The 22,536-nt window shown below is 40.7% G+C and overlaps 1 protein-coding gene and 1 non-coding gene across 2 annotated transcripts; both read right to left on the bottom strand.

Annotated features, from left to right (window-relative positions):
* Window positions 1-3,730: 3,730 nt before the first annotated feature.
* LOC114206651 (uncharacterized) lies at window positions 3,731-10,649 on the bottom strand. Its single transcript, XM_028100547.2, has 2 exons — window positions 10,502-10,649; window positions 3,731-4,874 (listed from the first exon to the last, which is right to left on the bottom strand). The coding sequence occupies exons 1-2, from the start codon at window positions 10,647-10,649 to the stop codon at window positions 4,480-4,482; spliced, it is 543 nt and encodes a 180-aa protein (XP_027956348.1). The 3' UTR covers window positions 3,731-4,479.
* On the bottom strand, window positions 5,062-5,361 carry LOC148163886 (signal recognition particle RNA). The gene has a single exon (XR_015768661.1).
* Window positions 10,650-22,536: the final 11,887 nt, after the last annotated feature.

Here is a 22,536-nt window from a genome sequence, read left to right as displayed (position 1 = left end):
TGAGTTGCTACAACATTTTAGCTGCTGTGAATAATATTGCTACAAACATGGGTGTACAAATATCTCTTCAAGACCCAGAAGTAGAGTTGCTGGATCATATGGTAGTTCTATTTTTAATTTTTTGAAGAACCACCATACTGTTTTCAACAATGGCGATACCATCTTACATTCCCACCAACAGTGCACGAGTAGTCCAACTTCTCTACATTCTCACTAAAGCTTCTTATTTCCTGGATTTTTTTTCCAATATATATTTGCCCATTCCAATGGGTGTGAAGTGATATCTTATTGTAGTATTAGTTTCCATATCCCTAATGATCAATGATGTTGAGCAGATTATATGTGCTTAGTGGCCATTTGAATACATTCTTTTTTTAAAAAAATATTTTATTTATTTATTTGAGACAGAGAGAATGAGAGAGAGTGCACATGAGAGGGGGGAGAGTCAGAGGAAGAAGCAGACTCCCTGCTGAGCAGGGAGCCCGATGTGGGACTCGATCCAGGGACTCGATCCAGGGACTCGATCCAGGGACTCCAGGATCATGACCTGAGCTGAAGGCAGTCGCCCAACGAACTGAGCCACCCAGGCGCCCCAATACCTTCTTTGGATAAATGTCTATTCAAGTCCTTTGAAGCAGAAACTTCTAATTTTCCCCATATATGCAGTTGCTTTTGAATGTCCTAGTCTTTGATATCTGGCCCCCAAAAGGGGAAAAAGGGAAAAAAAAGAGAGAGAGAGACTGACAGGAAAAAAAGGGTGCTGGCCCTTTTAATCCTCTGGAAGTTAGCAGTGGCCTCCAACAATGATGGGAAGGGCAACAACAATGTTCACCTGCCTCTCTGTCTGCACCTCTATGACCAGAAGCTGCAATCATCAATCAGAGCATAGACGCTCAATATTTGGAAAACAGTGTCCTTCTGCCTGTCCTGGCTGCCAAAAGCTAGGTACAAGCTGCTCCAGGAGCATGTACACAGCTGTTTGCTGTGGGGCTCAGAGCGGAAATTGATAAAAGCTAACCGTAATTTACCATGCAAGACTTTTTCTGGAAGTTGCAGACATTCAGTAGACTCAGAGTTCCAAAACAGGTACCCCAGACAGGTTCTGCCAGTTGTTGTCTGCAATTCTGCAATTACTGTCCAGGTGGAGAGACAGATTCCTGGTGCTTCCTACTCTACCATCTTTCCAGAATTCTCTTTCTGAACTAATTTTGTAAAGTCTTTATTCTTTGTTTGTGTCCCCTGAAGTCCCTATTCCATTAGAATAATGTGTCATTAATGGGTTGACAGATTTCCTTAAATGCTTGAACCTACCGACCGACCAAACAACCAAACAAAGAATTCTCTCTGATTTTGCAGAGTGTGCTATGTTGGGGCACTTCAACATTTACCATGGCAGTTTATGACTCTGCCTTAGCCTTCATTTCCTTCTTGTTCTGAGCCTGAAGGTCAAAGAGAGGTGAGAGAGGTCTCTTCTGAGCATGCATTCTTGCTCTAGGCATGTGTGTGACCTTCTAGATTTCCTATAATATACCAGAACTTTCACAGTCTATATTCCTCCAAGTATCTCCTTCCTCAGCTTCTTTCTTCCAAGTCTTTTTAATTTATTTCTTGCCCTATTATCTCTTGCCCCAGCTGCAGGAGCTAATACATTTGCCTTTAAATGCTTTGAACAAATATGGTCCATGAAGGCTTCCCAGCCCTGGAAAAGCCCCTATGTAGTCAAAACAAAGGCAAACTCTTAAACTGATCCCTTAGGGAGCTGCCAGACAGGTCAAAAACACATAACTACAATTTTTTGAGAATTATGTCTGTGCTGCTTCTGCTGCTGCCAAGCACCTTGCACCAGGAATGTGAATAACAACAACAACAACAAAGTAGAGTTAAGAATAAAAAAAACATTGTTTTGGAGGGACAGTGTTATTTTATTTTCATTTTTTTAAAAGATTTTTAAAAACTTATTTATTTGAGAAAGAGAGCATGAGAAGGAGGGAGGGGCAGAGAGAGGGAGAAGTAGACTCCCCACTGAGCAGTGAGCCAGATGACGTGGGGCTCAAATCCAGGACCCTGGGATCATGACCTGAGCCAAGGCAGACACTTAACTGACTGAGCCACCCAGGAGCCCCAACACTGTCATTTTAAAATCAGTCACATGTGTACATATGACTTTTTTTAATTATAATATTAATATGACTGTGTACATGCTCTTGCGATGGGTGAGACCCTTCAAAGCAAACACTAAAAGCAGAAACCATAAAGGAGGAAGCCTAGGTGGCTCAGTCAGTTGAATGTCTGTCTTTGGCTCAGGTCAAGATCTTGGGGTCCTGGGATCAGGCCCTGAATTGAGCTCCCTGCTTACTGGGGAGTCTGTTCCTCCCTCCCCCTCTCCCCCTCCCCCTGCTTGTGTGTTCTCTTGCGCTCTCTCAAATAAATAAATAAATAAATAAATAAATAATCTTAAAAAAAAAAAGAAACCATAAAGGATAAGACTAACAGTTTTGAATACATAAAATTTTAAAGTCATTGTATGTCAAGAATATTACATTCACAAAAAGTCTTTAAAAAAGTATGGTCAAGTTCATGATATACTGAACTTTTTTCATGGATATTGTAGGAAATTGTAAAGTATAACCAAGTATCAGGTGGGTGGTTGAAATAGAAGTTCTCTAATGGTGTTGAGTAAATGCCAAAGTGCATTTGTAACTGAGAACCATGTCTTAACCCAGGAGAGAGTTTTTGGTATTGGAGATTTCAGGCATACAGGCAGGCTAATGAATTGAATATGGTTGGAAGAGCATCATGAGAACAGTAAAACACAACTTACATGGCTCATTTTTAAAAGATGGTTTCTTCCTCACCCTCAACTAGATAAGAAGCTCTACAAAGGCAACAACTAGTCTATATTGTTTCTGCTTATCTACTATATAATTCCTTTCTGACCTCAAGAGCTTTTTTCAGGTACAGACTAACCTTGTTTTCTATTGCTACTGTAACAAATTACCACAAATTCAGTGGCTTAAGCAATACACATTTATTATCGTACAATTCTGAAGGTCAGAAGTCCCACATGGGTCAGCAGGGGCTGCATTCCTTCTGGAGGCTCTAGGGGAGAATTGGTTTCCTTGCTTTTTCCAGCTTCCAGAGGCTGCCCACATTTCTTGCTTGGTGGCTTTGCATGACTCCAATCTCTGCTTTCAGGCTATATATCCTTCCCTGACTCTGACCCTCCTGCCTCCCTCCCTGTTATAAGGATCCTTGTAATTACATTGGAACCACTGGGATATTCTCCCCATCTGAAGATCCTTAATTTACTCATATCTGTAAAATTCCTTTACCATGTAAAGTACAAATCATAAGTTCCACATATTAGGTTGTGCACATCTTTGGGGAGGGGTCATTATTCTGCTTACCCCATCCTAGTTCCAGAAAGCTAAGTTCTTCTAGAAGTGATAGAAAAGACTGAAGGGTAAAAGAAATCATAAAGCCCAAAGCTAGCAGAGGTGGCATCTGAAATGCAGTCCTTATAGTCACAGCTAAGTCATTCTGGGCCAAATTCAGGGGTCCATGTAGTGGGAAAAAAAAAAAAGAGAGAGAGAGAGACATGCCTGAAGTATTTTTCTGTTTTCTGGGAGGAGCGGGGTGAAGTTTAAAAAAGTAAAAAAGCATTTCCGTATATTTCCATTTTGTGGAAATGTATTGATTTGGAGGTGACTTATAAATTCTTGAAATGATGTCCTGAAGCATTGGAATAGGATTTATTCCATGTAGTTGTAGAGGGCAGACCCAGAGCATCAGAGGAAGATATCCGTTCAATTCAAGGAGGGCCTTTGCTGACAGCTATCTTTCTTCAAACAGAATGAATCACCTCAAAGAAATTGAATACAATCAGCTTTATGAAAAGCTTACTACATTGTCCCCTTTCCTGGCCATTTTACAAGTGGTGAAGTCTGTGTTTAGTGCTTAGAGTCTTGAAATTCCCAATAGATGATCAGATTAATATTAAGATTGATGTGAACATTTGATCAACTTCCGCTGCCCCTAAAATGTCTGAATTTAAAAGGGAATCCTCTAAGATAGTTCTTTCGTAAAGGTGAAATTACGATCACAGACAACCAAGAACTTCTGACAATTTGAAACATTCTATTCTTTCATACTGTGTTCATTTATTTCCTTTTAAAAATTAGATAGGGACACAAGACTTGCTCGGTGCGGCTCGGTGCAGGGCGCTGAGGTTTTGCTCCTGCAACACTGGTTTCAAGACTCAGCCGCGCAGCGGGTGGTCTAAGTTCCCTGCGCTTCATTCCATCCCTGACGTTGGCTGTTGGCAATCCAAGAATCAAGGGGAAGACCGGCTGACGGCATTCTGCCACGCTGGCCCCTCACATATGCTCTCACAAAGGCGTGCGGGCGCCTCTTAAGTTTTGTGTTTTTTTTCCCCCTTCCAAGGAGGGAGTAGCAGGATACCCCGTGGGAAGCTAAGGCCTACCGGTAAACAGGTAGACTGTAAGGATTCGGGTGAAAAACTGTTGATTTGCCAGATCTTTCGTCTGCAACATTTGAAAGCAAAAACCTTGAGCTAACAGCGGTGAAAGAAAGTAACATTCCGTGGCTGGAGGTGGGGAGGAAAGGTCCGGGGAAACAGTGGTAACAGCAGCGAGCTGCACCGCCGCCGGCGAACTTGGGCATGCTGGAGCATTTTTCCTGTTCGTGTCCTACGGCCATCTTCTCCAACAGGCGGTGAGTAAACGAGCAGCCCCTGTTGGCTGCGAGGGTGATAACAGCTCTTCGCAGTGAAGTTTTGGCGACGGTCCGGTAGGGGTCAGCGATGAGTCGGCTCCGAAACATCGAATATCCTGTTACCCCCATCAGCTTGGACCCTAAAGGAGACGCAAAATAGGAGACAAACGTAAAATAGTGAGGCGAAGGAGCCAGTAATAGAGACCAGTTATATTTCATTTATTTTTAATGTGCATATTAGTAGACTCCCGAATACATAAAAACAGGGGGCCAACTTCTACCGTTTATTTAGGAGACGGGATTCTCTTCTAAATCCGCGAGAGGCAAAAGAGACGGGGTCTCGCTATGTTGCCCAGGCTGGAGTGCAGTGGCTATTCACAGGCGCGATCCCACTACTGATCAGCACGGGAGTTTTGACCTGCTCCGTTTCCGACCTGGGCCGGTTCACCCCTCCTTAGGCAACCTGGTGGTCCCCCGCTCCCGGGAGGTCACCATATTGATGCCGAACTTAGTGCGGACACCCGATCGGCATAGCGCACTACAGCCCAGAACTCCTGGGCTCAAGCGATCCTCCTGCCTCAGCCTCCCGAGTAGCTGGGACTACAGGCGCGCGCCACCGCGCCCGGCGTTCAGAACGTCTGCAAAGCAGATACTAGAGGCTGTGGTGTGATGACGTTACCTGGAGGCGGAGCAAAGGCGGGGCTGTGCTTGTCGCGAGAATGGGAACGCCCCGTGGGAGGTGGTCCGGAGGCTGAGACCGTGTGACGTCATCGGGGATGGGTTGCTGTCCTGCTTTACTGGGCTCTGAGCCGGTGAAGTCGCTTTCACTGTTCGGGCCTCGGCTCTGGGTGTTTTGCCCCGAACACTGTGTTCTTGTACTTAAACCAGGCTTTAGTACATACTGCAACTTTTGGGGGAAGTTACTTACGAGGGAACCATCTGTCCCTAAAAGTCTCATTGTCCACAGCAAGCAGGTGCCTTTGCTGTACAGCTGTACGAAGAAGTGTAACTTGTCGTAGCAAGCGGGTTGGGGGTCTGCAAAAATATCTGAGGCCAGCTCAGTTTTCCCTATTGAAATGAAGGAAGTTTGAGGGAGTGGTCTGCTTTCGTAGCCCCCGCATGTTCTTTAACGGTTATTGTAGGGGGAAAAAAATCTACTATATGGGTAAATGGGCGCAAGGATTAGGATTTGTCAGCCTGGAGTCGTTTTTGGAAGAAGTTTGGGTTAGGAAGGGGTAGGAGGAAGAAGGAAAAAAGGATTTCCAACCATAGTGGATCTGCAACCACCAGACCTTTCATCTGTCCCGTCACAATCTTTCCCATTCCTCTTTTCTCCTAGAAGATAGTCCCAACTTCCCCTCCACCTCCTCTGTTGCGTCACAGAACTTCAATACCTCCCTCATAGATAAACCTAGGCCATCAGAAAAACTCTATCAAGTCCTGGTTACTCCCTCCTCTAAATTTGTGTTTACATTTTGAAGAAAGGGCAACTCTGTTGTGGCTTCCTATCTCAAATCCAGTAGGTAAAAATTTCTCAGTCATTTCCATACCCATCCTATCTCTCTCTTTCACTTGTTTAAAGAGATGCTGAGTTTTCTTTCATCTTAAGAATCCTCCTTTGACTTTGCCTCTTTTTCCAAATGAAATGTGTATTGTTTTCATGGCTGCACTTTTTGAAAGCTTGTTCTATGATAACTACATTCAGTTCCTGACATTCTGTCTTCAGCCCACAGCCCACTGACCCACTGAAACTATTCTACTAAGGCTCCCATGCCTATGCTCCTAACTGACAGATCTAGGAACCCTTTAAGACTTATGTGACATAGTTTATCACACACACACCCCCATCTGTATCATTTGTGACCACTACCTCCTCCCTGAAGTTTTCTTTTCCCTGGTTCTTGTTGATAGCCTCTGATAGGTCCTCCCAAGCTTTGCCAGTCTCTCCTCTGCCAACTCTATACACGATGCTGTTCCTTGTAGTTCCCCTCTAAACCTTTATTTTCTTGCCATACTTTTCATGCATGATTGCATCAATTCTCAAGGCTCTCAAATCTATAGCTCCAATCTGATGCTCTTTCCAGAGCTCCAGATCCATATTTTTAGCAACCTATTGGATATCATCCTGAAATCATTCAGAACTTCAAATTCAACTTGTGCAAACAAACCTAACCATCTGCTGATCCCTATCTCTAAACTTGCCCACCCAATTTCCTATATTCTCACTCTTTACAAATATAATTATTTAATTGGTCATTTGAGAACTCTGTCATCCTTGACCACTGCTTCATTCATTTACCACCAGATATTTTTTTCTTGCTTATCCAATGACAGACTCTGTGCTAGATGATAAAAATGTGGTGGCAATGAAAAGAGACATTTGGGGGAGACAAAAACACAGCAGTATATATATGCTCTGTTAAGTGCCATTGCAGGAAACAAAGTGCTGAGAAAAAAACGATGACAGGAATGGGGAAGGGACATACTTAAGAGAAAGTAGTCAGGTAAACCTCCTTGAGAAGGTGTCATTTGAACTGGGGCCTGAAGAATGAGACATTACTTAGGGTACTTCAATTGCCAGCAATAGGGCTATGTGTAACTGAAGTAAAGGAACTCCTCTTAAGCAAGAACTCATTGGAAGGCATTGGGACAAATGTGGCAGAACAGTACTTGTCCCTGTCTGTTCTCACCTTTTCCTACAGTAATAAATTTTTAGTTGGGCAGATGAAGCCCCACTTAGAGACAGATGTGATTTGATGTGGGGTCCAAGAGCAAATGGTAAGAATTTTTGAAACATTTTCGGTGCAAAAATGGTGGTTTTATTAAAGCACGAGGGACAGGACCCATGGGCAGAAAGGGTTGCACTGGGATTGTAAGGCGTGATTGGTTATATAATTTTAAGTTGAGGGGGTGGGGTAGAGACAAAAGGAAGTTTCCAAAAGGATTTTCATATGTTAAAGAAGACTTACAGGATCCTGGAGGCCTAACTCTTGTCAAGCTAAGGTTGCTTTTTGCCACTAGCAAAGCATTAACATGAAGATGCTTGGGAGTTCCTGGAGGAATGTCATACTCTGCCTGTCTGAAGTATTTGTCAATGGGCTGTAAGTTGTAAGGAAATTTAATTTTATCTACATTTCCTTTTGCCTTGTTCTCCAAGTCAGAGACCACATTTCCCAGTTTCTCTTACAACCAAGTGTGTCCAAGTTCTCACCAACGGAATATGAGTGAAAGTGATAGGTGCAACCTCTGCATCACTTGCTTAAAAATAAATCCTTTGTCCTCTACTTCTGCTCTTTTGCCCTTCCCCAGAGCTAGATGGCGCCAAGGCAAACCCACAGCAGTGCCCCAGCTCTAACTATGCAAATGAAGAAAATATCCTAGGCTATAGCAGAGCATCAAAAGGAAAGAAACCAGAGTCTATTATTGACTTAATGGAGCTGAGCCACCCTGCCAGCCTGGGCCACTCCTACCTCTGGACTGTTACAAGAGAAATAAGCTTCTATCTCATTTAAATTACTGTACTTGGCTGGAGGGGGGGGAGTCTTTTTTATTGTAGCATACTCAGTACTCTAATCTACACAGGAAAGCTCACAGAGGAAAACCCTGACTAACCAGATCTCAGAAAGGGCAGGAACCAAACGAGCTACAGGCATCACCCCAACTGGATGAATCAGATTCAACCTCCTGTAAGAAGTCTGATTTTCTAGTTTGAGTCCTGTGTCCCCCTTCAATCTCCATATTCATATCCATTTTTATCATAATTATGTTGTAAATAAAACTTTTATGTTCTGTTTTTCTCATTTGTCACTATACTTTTAGTGGTAGTATAAGCCTCTCGATTTGATGCATAACTTAGGATGATTTAAAGTCAACTACTGTCAATTACACTAACCAGCTCTTCATCATTCTACACATTTTACCTGCATTGTCTTATGAATCAGTGATATGCACAATATCCAGTGCTAAGTCAGTTAACAAGCTTGAATCAGTGTTTGCTTTTTTTTTTAGGTTCTGTGACTTTTCCTTCCAGCTTTATTGAGGTATAATTTACAAATAAAATTGTAAGCTATTTAAAGTGTACAGCATGGTGATTTGATATACATATACATTGTAAAAGGATTCCTTCCATCCATCATCTCACATATTTACTTTTTTCCCTCTTCGGTAGGAACATTGAAGTTCTACTCTTTTAGTAAATTTCAATTGTACAATACAGTGTTTATCAACTATAGCCATCATATTATACATTAGATCCTCAGACATTTTTCATCTTATAACTGAAAGTTTGTACCCTTTTACCAACCTCTCCCTATTTCCTCCATGCCCCCAGCCCCTGCCAACCACTTTTCTACTGTTTTTATGAGTTTGACAATTTTCTTAAAAAGATCCAACATATAAGTGATACCATGAAGTATTTTTTTGTCTAGCTTAATTCACTTAGCATATGCCCTCCAGTTTCATCTATGTCACAAAGATTTCCTTCTTTTTAAAGGCTGAATAATATTCCATCATATTCTACCCATCCATCCATATATATATTTTTTTCTTTATCTATTCAACTGTTGATAGATACTTAGGTTGTTTCCATACCTTCACTATTGCAAATAATGCTGCAATGAACATGGAAGTACAAGTATCTCTTCCAGATAATGGTCTCGTTTCCTTTGGATATACACCCAGAAGTGGGATTGCTGGATCACATGGTAGTTCTATTTTGAATTTCTTGAGCAACCTCCATACTGTTTTCCATAATGGCTGAGCCGGTTTACATTCTCACCAACAGTGCACATGGGTTCCCTTTTCTCCACATTATGGCCATCATTAATTACCTAGGTGTTTTTTTTAACCTAAGAGTGCATTTTTAAAAAAGTTTATTTTTCTTTATTTAAGTAATCCCTATACCCAAAATGGGGCTCCAGTTCACCACTCTGAGATCCAGTCTATGATTTTCCAACTGAGCCAGTCAGGCTCCCTTAGATTGTTTAGTTTTTAATAGTTCAATAAACTAGGTCACGTCTGGCTACATGAGGTTTTGCTTCTTCAAAACGTAACCTGAATGGCAGTTAATTTTGAGGCGCTCAAACATTAGAATAGATAATGCACTCATCCTAAATGGTTATGTTTCAAATCTGTCTGAAAAAATCCATTCCATGGAGCTCAAGACCTTTATACATTAGTCCTTCTGGAACGTTAAACGAAGGAGAGCATGGGGTCAGACGAAGAGGCTTTCTGCCCAGGTCGGAGAGAAAAGTCTTTAGGGCAAACTGGGTTCTAGCTTACGTCCTCAGCAGCCATCAGGCAAGAGCACCGGACAAGCCTGAGGCTGACCGGGGCGCAGAGGCCCCAACTGCTAGCCCCAGAGAGAACACCCGAGGAGGAGGCTCTAGTGCCTGCTGGGGACTGCTGCCTGCCAGGACCGCCAATCCATTCCGCGGCCGGGGAACGGAAGAGGAACCTGGGCGGGGAGAGGCGGGACCTCGGAGAGTGAAGGTGGGCCACCAGGGGAGGGAGAGGCGGGGCCACGCCCGGAAAGGCGGGGCCTCCAGTCGGGAGAGAGGGGCTCAGACGGGCAGGGGAGGAAAGGTGCGCCTCAGGGCGAGGCACCTGAGGCGAGGCACCTGAGGACGCCGAGGGGCGGAGAAGGAGGCGAGAGGCGGGGTCACTCTCGGAATGACGGGTCACTCAGGGCCTCTAGAAGACCGAGAGGCAGGGCCCGCAAGGGGAAAGGAGGAGGGCCGCTAGGGGGCGAGGCAGACAAAGTACTCACCATGACCTCGGTCCCGGATTTCGCCGTCCAGTACTGGGCTGCATCCTCCCACGAAGGCCCCCCTGTCCCCGCGCTTTGACACACATACAGCCCGTTCGCCGCCGCTCACCGCAGGGGGATCACTTGTTGCTGCCAGCAGGATTTTCATCACGCTACGTTATTTGCATTTCAGAGACATGCCTCCGTGGGCTGACCCTGATTCTATTACATTTGATAATCGAACAATTCATTAACGAGAATTAGCACACTGACATAGTAAACGTTTACTTCTTGGCCACACCCTACATGGAGGAAGAGCCTTTAATATGGTTAATACACAATATCTCACCCATCCAGAAACTCATTTCTTGTGGCAGGTTTTACAAAAATATCAGAATTACTTACCCAGTGTCACACAGCTGGGCCTATAAATAGAAATTAAATTTGGGGGGCTATTTTCTTTAATTTGAATACGGTTTGACTTTCATCCGACAGTTCTGCGGGAATATTTTTAACGTTTTAAAACTTAGTAGAACTCCAACAGAGCATGGCTATTTATTACCTTGATTCTGATCTGACGTGGAATAAAACACATCCCCAAACCAAAACTTCATACATCAAAATCCTGATATTTAACACTTTATCGCAAATATTGATTCTGTCTCTTTACACCAGTGTGGCAAAAGCTTTTTGCTGTATTTAAAACTTATTCCTCTTGAAAGTATTATTAGGAATGTTTCACTTTCTTCAGATAATGTTTAGAAGAGTGCTTCCTTTGGGGACCCTGTAGACTTAAGCTAATGTCACCTCAGACCAGAATAGTTTGCAAATTGATTTACTTTTTTGTAACTTTCTATTCTCAAGGCTAATTATTTGCCCAGGTTAATATATTGAAACAGCCTGGCTTTTGGTAGCAAAACAAATACTTTAAATTGCATACAGCTTTCCCTGACTAAGGTGAGAGAGGATCAAGATAACATTCTTTGCTTAAATCACTCTCTTCCAGCAAATAGTTATTGAGCACCTGCTATGTGCTAGGTGTCCTGAAGTGTTAACCATTAGTTAATATTGTGGATAAAGGTTAGTTTTGAGAATAAAAGTGTAAACAGGGAAACAATGAATCTGCTTGACATGAAACAATAGTCTAATAGATGTGTTTGTGTTTATTCACCTTGGACCCTGAGGAAAGGGCATAATTTCTGAGAGGAAGGACTGGAAAAGTGTCTAATCTCGCATGACTGCTGGCCCCAAGTATGACTAATATAAAAGTTCTATGGTTTTCCTATGTGGAGGTGGTGAGGAGGGTTATATCTTCCCCTAGACCTTCTCCCCTTATCATGAATGGGTGGAAGAACATTGAGGCCTTCTAAGGTTCAAATGGCAAACTACTTTCACTTTTATTTTGGAGGGGGAGATTTTAAGCTTTTCTCTGTGTGGTTTAGACAACTTTTTAATATGACTTACTGAGATTTTATGATGTAATGGTTGAATATATAGCACCAGGCATGTCTGCTAAGGAATACTTAATAAATACATTGTTATCACAGTTCACATCACTGATACTTAAAAATATATTGTGTTACACTCTGGTTTCTGTATATGATGATTTACAATCAAAGTGGTTCATGGTTTCCTCTGGGGCTGCTTTTAGGGCTAATGTAGACTGAAAGTAACTCTGTTTTTACAGAGAATACTGAAGGCACAGGCGGCCTGTGCCTGTTCAAATGAACCCTGTCACTGTACAATGACCGAGCTGTAATTCATTTTATGGCATAGGTCATTTCCCAAAAAGGGCCTGGCCTGGCATGTGGCAAGAAATAAAAAAAAGACAAAACTATTACACATTAGTTGCAATATTCTCTTAATGGAAACAATCTATAGTCACCATGATGTATGGATAAACTATATTGCAGATTACTAAAAGGGTATTTTGTATAATCAAGGCAAATACATACAAACACTGAGGTATGATTTATCATTATCAAAACTAATATTAATGCTCCTATGCATTAACATAATCAAATATATACTAGAAGAGTGATTTACCCTCTTATGATAAATTCTATTAAAATAGTAAGTCCCAGGGACCCCCTGGGTGGCTCAGTTGGTTGTGTCTGCCTTCCGCTCAGGTAATGAACCCAGGGTCTTGGGATCGAGGCCTGCATTGAGCTCCCTGCTCAGTGTGGATTCTACTTCTTCCCCCTCCCCCCACTAGTGCTTGCTCCCCCTCTCTCCTCTCTCTCTCTCAAATAAATAAAATGTTTAATAAAAAAATAAAAATAGGGCTCCCTGCTCAGCGGGGAGTCTGCTTCTCCCTCTCCCTCTGCCCCTCCCCCTGCTTGTGCTCTCTCTCTTGTTCTCTCTCTCTCTCTCAGATAAATAAAATCTTTAATATTTAAAAAATAAAATAAAATAGTAAGTCCCTTTGTGCATTCATTCATTCATTCATTCATGAACTCTACCCAATAATTCTACAGCATTAAGGAAATGAAATCAAAACCACAATGAGATACCAGTTCATACCTACTAGGAATTGCTATAAAAAAAACCCAACCAAACAAAAACAGATAATAAGTGTTGGCAAGAATGTGGGGGAAATTGGAACTGTTGTACCTTGGTGGTGGGAATATAAAATGGTCCGGCTGCTGTAAAAAACAGGTTGGCAATTCCTCAAAAAGTTAAAACATACAACTACTATATGGTCCAACAATTCCACTCCTAGGCAAATGCACAAAAGAATAAAAAACTGGGACTCTGTTACTTATATACCAATGTTTGTCACAGCATTATTCACAATAGCCACAAGGTGGAAACAACCCAGGTGTCCATCAACATTAGAATGGGTGGAGAAAATACGTTATGGAATATTATTGAGCCATAAAAAGGAATGAACATCTGATACAGGCTACACCACAAATAAGCCTTAAAAACATTATGCTAGGGGCACCTGGGTGGCTCAGTTGGTTAAGCATCTGCCTTTGGTTCAGGTCATGATCTCTGAGCCCTGGGATCAAGCCCCACATCAGGCTCCCTGCTCAGGGGTGAGTCTGCTTCTCCTTTTCCCTCAGCCCCTCCCCCTGCTTGTGTGCGCACACTCTCTCTCTTAAATAAAACAATAAATAAATAAATAAATAAATAAAATCTTTAAAAAGAACAGAAAAACCCATTTTGCTAAGTGAAATGAACCAGACACAAAAGGACAAATATTGTATGACTCCTCCTATATGAAATATCTAGAAAAAGCAAAAACATAGAGACAGCGACTTGAGGAAGTTGATTCCTGTTTTTTTAGAGCATTAACCATAAATAGGTGCTGAATTTTGTCAACTCCCTTTCTGCAGTGATAAATATGATTGTGTGCTTTCTTCTTTAGGCTGCTAATATGGTGGATTACACTAATTTTTCAAATATTAAGACGGCCTTGCATCTCTGAAATAAACTCCACCTGGTCATGGTGTGTGGTGCATGATTGGTGAATGATTAAAAAATATATATATATACATAGTTGAATTTTATGTACCATTTTTAAAAAATTTTTGCATCTTTATAAATGAGGACTATTAGTCTGCAGCCTTCTTTGTGACTATTTGTACTGTATTATTTGGTTTTCATATCAGGGTGATTCTACTTTTATGAAATAAATTGGGAAGTGTTCCTTCCTCTTCTATTTACTAAAATTCTTTAAATGTTTGGTAGCATTCTCTAGTGAAATCAATCTGAGCCACTGGATTTCTTTTGTAGTTTCAAAATTACACATTCAATTTCCTTAATAATTATAAGGCTACTAAAATTATCTATTTCATATTGAATGAGTTGAGGTAGTTTGTGTTTTTAAGAATTGGTCTTTCACTTAAGTTGTCAAATGTATATGTGTAAAGTTGTTTGTAGCATCCCATTATTATCATTTTGTTACCTGCAGGGTCTATAGTAATATCTCATGTTTCAAATTTCTGATATTGGTAATTTGTGTCTTCTTTTTTTGTTACTTTTGCTAGAGGTTGTCACTTTTTTTTTTTTAAAGCAGGCTCCACACTGGGCTTGAACTCATGACCCTGAGACCAAAACCTGAGCTGAGATCAAGAGTCAGATACTTAACCAACTGAGCTACCCAGGTGCCCCAAGGTTGTCACTTTAATTGATCTTTCCAACGAACCAGCTTCCTTGTTTCATTGATCTTCTCTGTTGTTTTTCTGTCCTCAGTTTTATTAATTTCTGCTCTTTAAAATTTCCTCCTTTTGTTGCTTTGGATTATTTTGTTCTTTTTTGAGCTTTTTGAGATGGTAACTTGGATTATTGATTTATGACTTTCCCTCTTATTCTAAGGTGTGCATTTTAGTGTTATAAATTTCCTCAGCACTGCATTAGCTGGTCCCCCAAATTCTGATACATTGCATTTTCATTTTCATTCATTTCAATGTATTTTTCTTTCCCTTGAGACTTACTCTTTGACCATAGATTACTTGGTAGTGTGTTATTTAGTTTCCAAGCGTGTAGAGATTTTCCTGTTACCTTTTTGTTATAAATTTCCAGTTTGATTCCATTGTAGTTGGAGAACATACTGAGTATGATTTCCTTCTTTAAAAGCTGCTGAGATTTGGGATGCCTGGCTGGCTGAGTTGGAAGAGCATGTGACTCTTGATCTCAGGGCCATGAGTTCGAGTCCCACATGGGGTGTAGAGATTACTAAAATAAATTTAAAAAAAACTTTAAAACTTTTGCTGCATTTGTTTTATGGTCCAGGATATGATCTATTTTAGTGTATGCTCCGTGGGGACTTGGTAAGATATGTGTATTCTGTATTGTTAGGTGAAATATTCTATAAATGTTGGTTGATGCCACTGTTGAGTTTTTCTATGTTCTTGCTGATTTTCTGTCTAGTTTGTTCTATAAATTGTTAAAACAGAGGTATTGAAATCTCCAACTATAATTGTAGGTTTAGATATTTCCCCTTTCATTTCTATCAGTTTTTGCTTCACATATTTATGTTCCTTGGTTATTCAGTTTATATTATAATTGTCTTTAATACATTCCTTCTATATACATTTAGAACCACATCAGACAGTATTATAAATTTTTGATTCAATCATCAAATGTAATTTAGAAAACTGAAGAAGGAAAATCTATTGCACTTATTTATATTTTTGCTTAACTATGTTCTTTCTTCTCTCCTCATGTTTCAAGATTCCTTTAAAAAAAAATCCTTTCCTTTCTGTTTAGAGACCTTCCAACTTCTGTTGGACATTTTTTAGGCTAGGTCTGAGGTGAGATTCTCTTAGCTTTCCTTCATCTGAGAATGTCTTGATTTCCCAAAGGATATTTTACTGGATATAGGATTCTGGGTTGACAGTTTTTTTCTTTCAGCACTTAAAAAATGTTATTTTCTCTTGGCCTCTTTGTTTTCTGGTAAGAAATCCACTATTTTTTTTTAAAGATTTTATTTATTTATTTATTTGAGAGACAGAGAGTAGAGAGAGAGAGAGAGAGAGAGAGAGCACAAGTAGGGGTGAGGGACAGTAGGAGAGGGAGAAGTAGACTTCCTGCTAAGCAGGGAGCCTGACACAGGGCTTGATGCCAGGACCCTGAGATCATGACCTGAGCTGAAGGCAGACGCTTAACTGACTGAGCCACCCAGGCACCCCAGAAATCCACTATTGTTTAAATTGTTTTTTCCCTTTGTAGGTAAGGTGCTGTTTTTCTCTGGTTGTTTTCAAGTTTTTTTTTTTTTTTGTCTTCAGTTTTTAGAAGTTTGATTATAATGTGTTTCGATGTGAGTCTCCCAGATCAGATTTATCCTATTTGGAAGTTCATTCAGCTTTTTAAATATGTAGGTTTGTGTTTTTTGCCAAATTTGGGAAGTGGTTAGCCATTACATCTTAGGGGACTTTTTCAGCCCTACCCTCTCTCTCTTCTCCTGGGACTCCAATGATATGAACGTTAGAAGTTTTGTTACAGTCCCACAGGTCTCTGAGGCTCTTCTGTTTTTTTATTGTATCTTCTCTCTGTTGTTCAGATTGGGTAATTTCAATTGCTGTATCTTCCAGTTCACTAACTTTTTCCTCCATCCCGGCATTCTGCTGTTGAGCCCAACCCCTAAGCTTTTTATTATATTTTCAGTTCTAGAATGTCCGTTTTGTTTTTCTTTATATCTTCTCTATATTTGCTGAGACTTCCTATTTCTTTGCTGAGACTATTTTCTCAGTTGCTTCAAGTGTGTTCACAGTTGCTCACTGAAGCAATGTTATGATGGCTGCTATAAAATCTTTGCCAGACAATTCTAACATCTTTGTCATAGTGGTGTTAGCATTTATTAATTGTCTTTTCTCATTCGGTCTGAGATCTCGGTATGATGAGTGAATTTTGGTTGAGACCTGAATATTTTGGTCATTATAGGACTCTGGATCTTATTTAGCTTTCTGTGTTAGGTTGTTTCCTCCAACACCTCTTCAACAGGAAAAGTGGAGCACCATCTAATTACTACCAGGTAGGAGCAGAAGCCCAAGGTTCCTTACTCAGCCTTTGTTGACACCCTAAGGGGAGGCTCCTTGTTACTGCTGGGTGGGGGCGGGAGTACTGGATCCCTACTAGGCCTCCAGTTGGAAAGGGTAGGAATATTTATTACTGCTCCCCACATGGTTTTCACTAACACCACACCACAAGGGGTGAAGATTGTTAGGGATGAGGGAGGTCATGGTGGAAGAAGGGGTGGGCCTCTACTTACAGTGAAAATATTGACTCTCCACTAGGCCTCTTCTGATAATACCCCAGCAGAGAGGGAAAGGGGTACCTCCTGTCAACGGAGCTGAAAGTCTAGGCTCTCCTGTGGTCTCCACTGACACCAAGTGTTTGGGTACGGCTCATTACCACCTGGTAGGGATGAAAGTCCCTATTTCCTACTCCACCTAGTGAGAGAGAACACCATTAAGAGTCCAGTAAGAGTGAAGGAGCACCCAGGTGGCTCAGTCAGTTAAGCAGCTGGCTCTTGATTTCAGCTCAGGTCATGATCTCAGGGTCCTAGGATCAAGCCCTGCATCAGGCTCCACACTCAGCAGGGAGTTTGCTTAAGGATTCTCTCTCTCTCCCTCTCTGTCTGCCTCTCCCCCGACTTGCGCATGCTCTCTCTCTAAAATAAACAAATAAATCTTTAAAAAAAAGAGTCCCACAAGTGTGGAAATCTAAGCTACCCATTCAGCCTTTGCCACCATAGGTGAATGTGGGGCCACAACTTTTTTTGTTGTTTGGCTGGAGTACAGTGGTTATTTTCTAAAGGTTTTCTGTCTTGCTAGGTTGTCCTTTTCCTAATCCTTTGGGCTAAAGAGAACATTCTTTTGTTAGAGGATTTGTTTGTTTTGTTGTTGTTGTGTGGGGTTTTTTTTTTTGCTCTTTGGGGTTTTTTTTGGCATTTCTGACTTCTTAAGCTTCAAGTCTGGGATATATGAGGCAAAAAGAAAACCCAGGGAACTCACTACCATGTCACTCCTTTGTCTTGTGCAGCCAGTCTGCTTTCTTCTCTCCATCTGTTAAAGTTTTCTTATTTTTGTTTAATATGTAACATCCAGGGTTTTTAGTTGCATTTAGAGAGTGGAATTAGAAAAAGCATGTTATCCAACCTTCCCAGAAACAGGAGTGTATTGTATTAATTTTTATAATTACTTTCTGTTTAGGGCAAATGATGCTAATTAAAAAACTCCTCCAGTGATTCTGTGATGTTTCTTTCTCCTCCCACATTAAGATAACTATTGCTATAATATAAGGGAATGCATTAAATTATTCTAAGAGCTCTATGAAGCAATTCAGGGATAGGTCAGACCTGTATAGAGCTTTTTATATAATGATTTAGATTTCTCAATAACTCAGTCCTTCCCACTCTAATTTTAATGGTGGTTTTATTTTGTAACAGTGATGGAAGTATATAATTATTACGTATTAGGTATTTGTATATCATATGTAATTCTTCATAAAGCACTAAAGTTTGTGACTTTGATACATTTACTTTATTTGACTGTTAAAATTTTGTTTTGCTTGCACACTACTTTACATTGTCGTATTTTGTAAAGGTAGGTAGCACTTTTATTTGTAAGTAACAGCAGCTCATTGGAGATTGATTTAGCAAAAAGAAAGGCAATTTTATTTTTAAGATTTTATTTATTTATTTGAGAGAGAGAGAATGAGAGAGAGCACATGGGAGGGGGAGGTTCAGAGGAAGGAGCAGACTCCCCAGTGAGCAGGGAGCCCGATGTGGGACTCAATCCTGGGACTCCAGGATCATGACCTGAGCCAAAGGCAGTCGCTTAACCAACTGAGCCACCCGGGCACCCCAGAAAGGTAATTTTATATAAAGATACACGATGTCTCATGAAACTCAAAGGCTGGTATGCAGACAGACCCCAAGTAGGGCCTGGAACTGTGCAATGGAGCCTAGGAAATAATCTGTTTGTCTCTGCTCCTTTCTGTACATCTGTTTTTTTCCTTTCTCCCTGAAGACTAACTTCTGTCTGCCACCCAGTACTCAAAGCAGAGTACGGCTGTGACATAGTCACTGGTTAGTAGGATATAGATCCACTGGGAAAAGACAGACTAACACGGTCTTCCTTCAGATCTGATTTTAAATTCTCAGGAATGAGAATCTGATTAGCTGATCAGAATAATGAGTGTACCCATGGTCCAATTGGTATGACCAGAGATGTATATATTGAGTCACATGGATACCAGGAATCTACTCCCATATTCCTATGGATGGGGGGTAGCTCTTTCCAAAGACATCCTAAAAGTGTCAAATACATTGGGTGGCTTGTTCTACTGCTAAAAAAAATTTTTTTAAGATTTTATTTATTTGACACAGAGAGAGAGCACAAGCGGGGGGAGTGGCAGGCAGAGGGAGAAGCAGGTTCCCTGCTGAGCAGAGAGCCCTAGGCAGGACTCCATCCCAGGACCCTGAGATCATGACCTGAGCCAAAGGCAGGCACTCAACTGACTGAGCCACCCAGGTGCCCTAAAATCTTTGATATACTGTTCAGGATGTGTCCATATCAAAATGTTATAAAGTCCCAGGTTAACCTTCTTATATAACCAAGGTTGCTACTGGGTAAGCACATTGAATTCATGAGTTATAATGTCAAAAAGATATAATAAGAAGCAGAAAGATCCATGTTTACATTTAAAAACGAAGTCCAACGTCAGAAACTACTTTAAAGACTCTAGAACATTCCTTTTCCAGCAATCATAGTTTGGGAAGTCAGCACACAGGTAGCTGACCTTTCTTCCACAGTGAAGAGAGCACAGGAACTGTTGCCCTAGTTCACCAGAGAGAGTCATAGCACCATAGACTCCAGTTTGTGAAATTGTAATATTATCCCTGAAGCCAGATTTTGGCTCAGCAGGTTTATGTTATCTATTACTGTGGACATATAATCTAGGAGGTGTCTTTCTAAGCCAATTGGAACATATATCTTTCTTACTTGAAATGGAAACAAACCCATAAATTTTGCCCAACTAAGCCATTGTTAAGTTGGTTATAGTGTAACATTTACCTAGGATTTTACAACTATTGCCACACTTATAAGTCTTGGACACTGTGCTCAAAACTGTATGTTGGAGTAGGACCTACTCCAGAGAGTTGTATACTGATAGTCCAAAGGTATTCAACAGCAAAAACTGTTCCCTTGTTTGTTCTTGGTATACATGCTACGTGTGAATAAAGCAAAATAAAAAAAGGTTATGGAGGAGGAAATCCCACATAAATCTACCTGGTTATACTTTTCTAAGGAATCTTTCCTTTCCAACCCCAAGCTAGGTTTTGGATTAGGTTACAAGATTACAGTTTACAAGACTGCCACACTCTATTTTTGAATACAATTATTTCCTTTTCTCCTTCACTCCTTCCTTTTTTCTTCCTTCCCATCTTGCTTCTTCTTTCCCACTTGTTTTTAAATCTATTCATTTATTCTCTGTCTTTGGAGCTGCACTGTGTGGCATTTAAAATCATTTTATTTATTTGGTTTCTAATCCATAAACAGTTTTAAATTCACTGTCTTACGAGAAGAGTAAACTATCGGCACCAACACACAGCTATAGAGTATGTTATTGTATAATAACAACACATCTGAGTAACTGATAGCACAGAGCCCGACGACTCTTACTGTAAACACTACACACAAACGGTTGTTTTATTACTTAATTACAAAGCTTGCAGGATTCAGTTAATTAAGCAGTCTGAATGATTTAGCTTCTCTGTTCTTAAAAAACTAAACTCTTCTTCAGAAAATCAGTATTTTAGTCTGTCAGTTTAGACAGAAGTAATAATCTTATTTTAGTCTAAAAACACTTTTCTGATATTAAAAACCAATTTCTGACATTATATGCTTTTTAACAGCAAATGTTATGGTTATCTCCAAGACATGAAATGTTTCCCACTTCAACAATTGTAGTGATTCAAATGGTTGATATAAAAACGATACATTCATGTACTTCTGAGAAGGAACATAATTTTAGCAGGTTGGAAATGATTCTAGAATTCTCTTTGACCCCATTTCTGAATGACCTCCTAATGGGAAAATTACTAACATAATCAGATCTTCAGTTTGCACAATATTGGTTAAAGATTTTATTTTGCATTCTTTAAATTAAAATGTGTACCATTCAGGATCCTTATTTATAATCAAACTGACCATGGTTAACTTGAACTGAAGACAATTTCATTGGAAGTATATTAGAAGACCCACAGAATTGTCAGGAAGGCTGTTGAGATGGGAGAAAAGGTACTGTTGGGCCTATGCCACAGAACAGTTTGCTGGTGCTTTTATTATAACGTTTGTTGCCACCATCCTGTTGGACTCAGTCACTCTGGGCACTTGTCCCAGCAACTCTGATCTTGAATCTACCAAAATTCAAAGCCTGTAGTAGGACATTAATTGATTGGTTGAGCCCAGTTCACTTACCCAAATCCTAGCTACCAGCAATATAAGAAAAGGAATATATCTATTTGCCCACCTTCATCTTTCTTTCTACCTATTTTGGGATTAAGTCAAATAGGAGAGGTATTTGCATACTGGGCAGCCAAATGGCAAGTATCCATAGACAAGTTTTAATCTAGGGCTTAATGAGTTTGATCATCCTATGGTTGCCAAGTATTCCATCTTATTTTCTTTTCATTGAATGGCGCTGACTAGTTGATAGTGGTTCTATTAATAATTCAGTAAATTTAGCTATAGTTATGTTTTTAAAATACTTTTTTACAAGAATCTCAGAAATATTTACGCCTTTGTCTGACAGGTCTAATGTCTTGGTAAGTTATACCAGTGATTAAGGTATTATTGAACTATACTATGCAAAAAATTGTGTGTGGAGGTATGTATTTGGGGAAGAGGAATAATAAAATAAGTAGAGTTCAGAATTCATAGACTTTTTAAAAAAAGATTTATTTGTCAGAGAGACAGAGAGAGCACAAGTAGGGGGATAGGGGGCAGAGGGAGAAGCAGGCTTTCTGCTGAGCAGGGAGCCCCATGAGGGACTCGATCCAAGGATCCTGGGATCATGACCTAAGCTGAAGGCAGTTGCTTAACCGACTAAGCCACTACAGCGCCCAAAATTCATTTTTTTTTAAGATTTTATTTATTTGACAGAGAGAAAGAGAGCACAAGTAGGCAGAGAGGCAGGCAGAGGGAGAGGGAGAAGCAGGCTCTCCGCTGAGCAAGGAGCCTGACACGGGGCTCGATCCCATCACCCTGGGATCACGACCCGAGCCGAAGGCAGCCGCTTAACCGACTGAGCCACCCAGGCACCCCCCGAAATTCATTTTTAACGTGAAGGGAAGTTAGCAATGAGTTCAGTGGTTCTCAATTTTAGCTACATGTTAGAATCACTCAGGGAGGCCTTAAAAAAATACTGGTGGGTAGAACTTCTACCCTAGATATTTTGACTTCATTGATCTCGGGTGGGGCCCAAGCATTTATGTGGTTTTAAAATGCCCCAGGTGATTTAAATGTACGGCCAGGGCTAAAAACCATTGCTCTAGTCCAGCTTATTGAGTTCACACAATTATTTGGTACAACAGAGAAAAG

The sequence above is a fragment of the Eumetopias jubatus genome, unplaced genomic scaffold, assembly GCF_037043125.1.
Source record: "Eumetopias jubatus isolate StellerSeaLion01/CBP00866 unplaced genomic scaffold, mEumJub1_p1.0 scaffold_7, whole genome shotgun sequence".
NCBI classification, from domain to species: domain Eukaryota; kingdom Metazoa; phylum Chordata; class Mammalia; order Carnivora; family Otariidae; genus Eumetopias; species Eumetopias jubatus.
Note: the sequence above shows the minus strand (reverse complement) of the source record. Positions and strands in the feature narration are given on the sequence as shown.